We start from the raw sequence: 600 nt of genomic DNA, 5'->3' as shown, positions 1-600 counted from the left end.
CTCATATTATAAACATTTGATAATTATGCTATTTACACTTTTGGAATTATGTTGACAAATGAAATAATTAATTACACGTTAAAAATACTTTTTAAACATCCTCGTCCTCATTTATCACAAAATGTGAACAAAGGTTTTCCATCTTCTCATGCACAATTTTGGTGTTGTTTTATTGTACTTTTTTATTATTATATAAATCAACAACCAAAACTTACTTCTATCTCAAAAAAAATTATTGTTTATTGTTCTACTTTATTAATTCTTCTTGTTGATTTCTCTCGTTGGTATTTAAATGATCATTTTGTTTATCAAATTGTTGCTGGTAATGTTATTGGAATTTGTGTAGGTTATCTTGGTATTATTTATTATCCTACATTTTTCCCTCTTCTCTCTCAATTTAAACTCTTTATAAAACAAAAATTAACCAATTTCAATTTGATAACTTCTAATCAGAAAGCTTAAATTCTTTCTCTTCAAACTAAAAAGTATTATTTCTTATTGGCTTTAATCTAAATTATTTTAAATTTGGTGTCATTATACTTAAACTCCCCCTTTGTTTTTCATATCATATTTCATTTACTTTTGTGTTGACTTAATTTA

At 24.0% G+C, this 600-nt stretch overlaps 1 protein-coding gene across 1 annotated transcript; it reads left to right on the top strand.

Annotated features, from left to right (window-relative positions):
• Window positions 1–48: 48 nt before the first annotated feature.
• Window positions 49–462, top strand: EHI_153600 (PAP2 superfamily domain containing protein; the record flags this gene model as incomplete). Its single annotated transcript, XM_001913332.1, has 1 exon — window positions 49–462. One exon carries the CDS (start codon window positions 49–51, stop codon window positions 460–462), a length of 414 nt encoding a protein of 137 aa, XP_001913367.1.
• Between the last annotated feature and the right edge of the window lie 138 nt (window positions 463–600).

The sequence above is a fragment of the Entamoeba histolytica genome, genomic scaffold (genome assembly GCF_000208925.1).
Source record: "Entamoeba histolytica HM-1:IMSS scf_1104750518587 genomic scaffold, whole genome shotgun sequence".
Taxonomy (NCBI): domain Eukaryota; phylum Evosea; order Mastigamoebida; family Endamoebidae; genus Entamoeba; species Entamoeba histolytica.
Note: the sequence above shows the minus strand (reverse complement) of the source record. Positions and strands in the feature narration are given on the sequence as shown.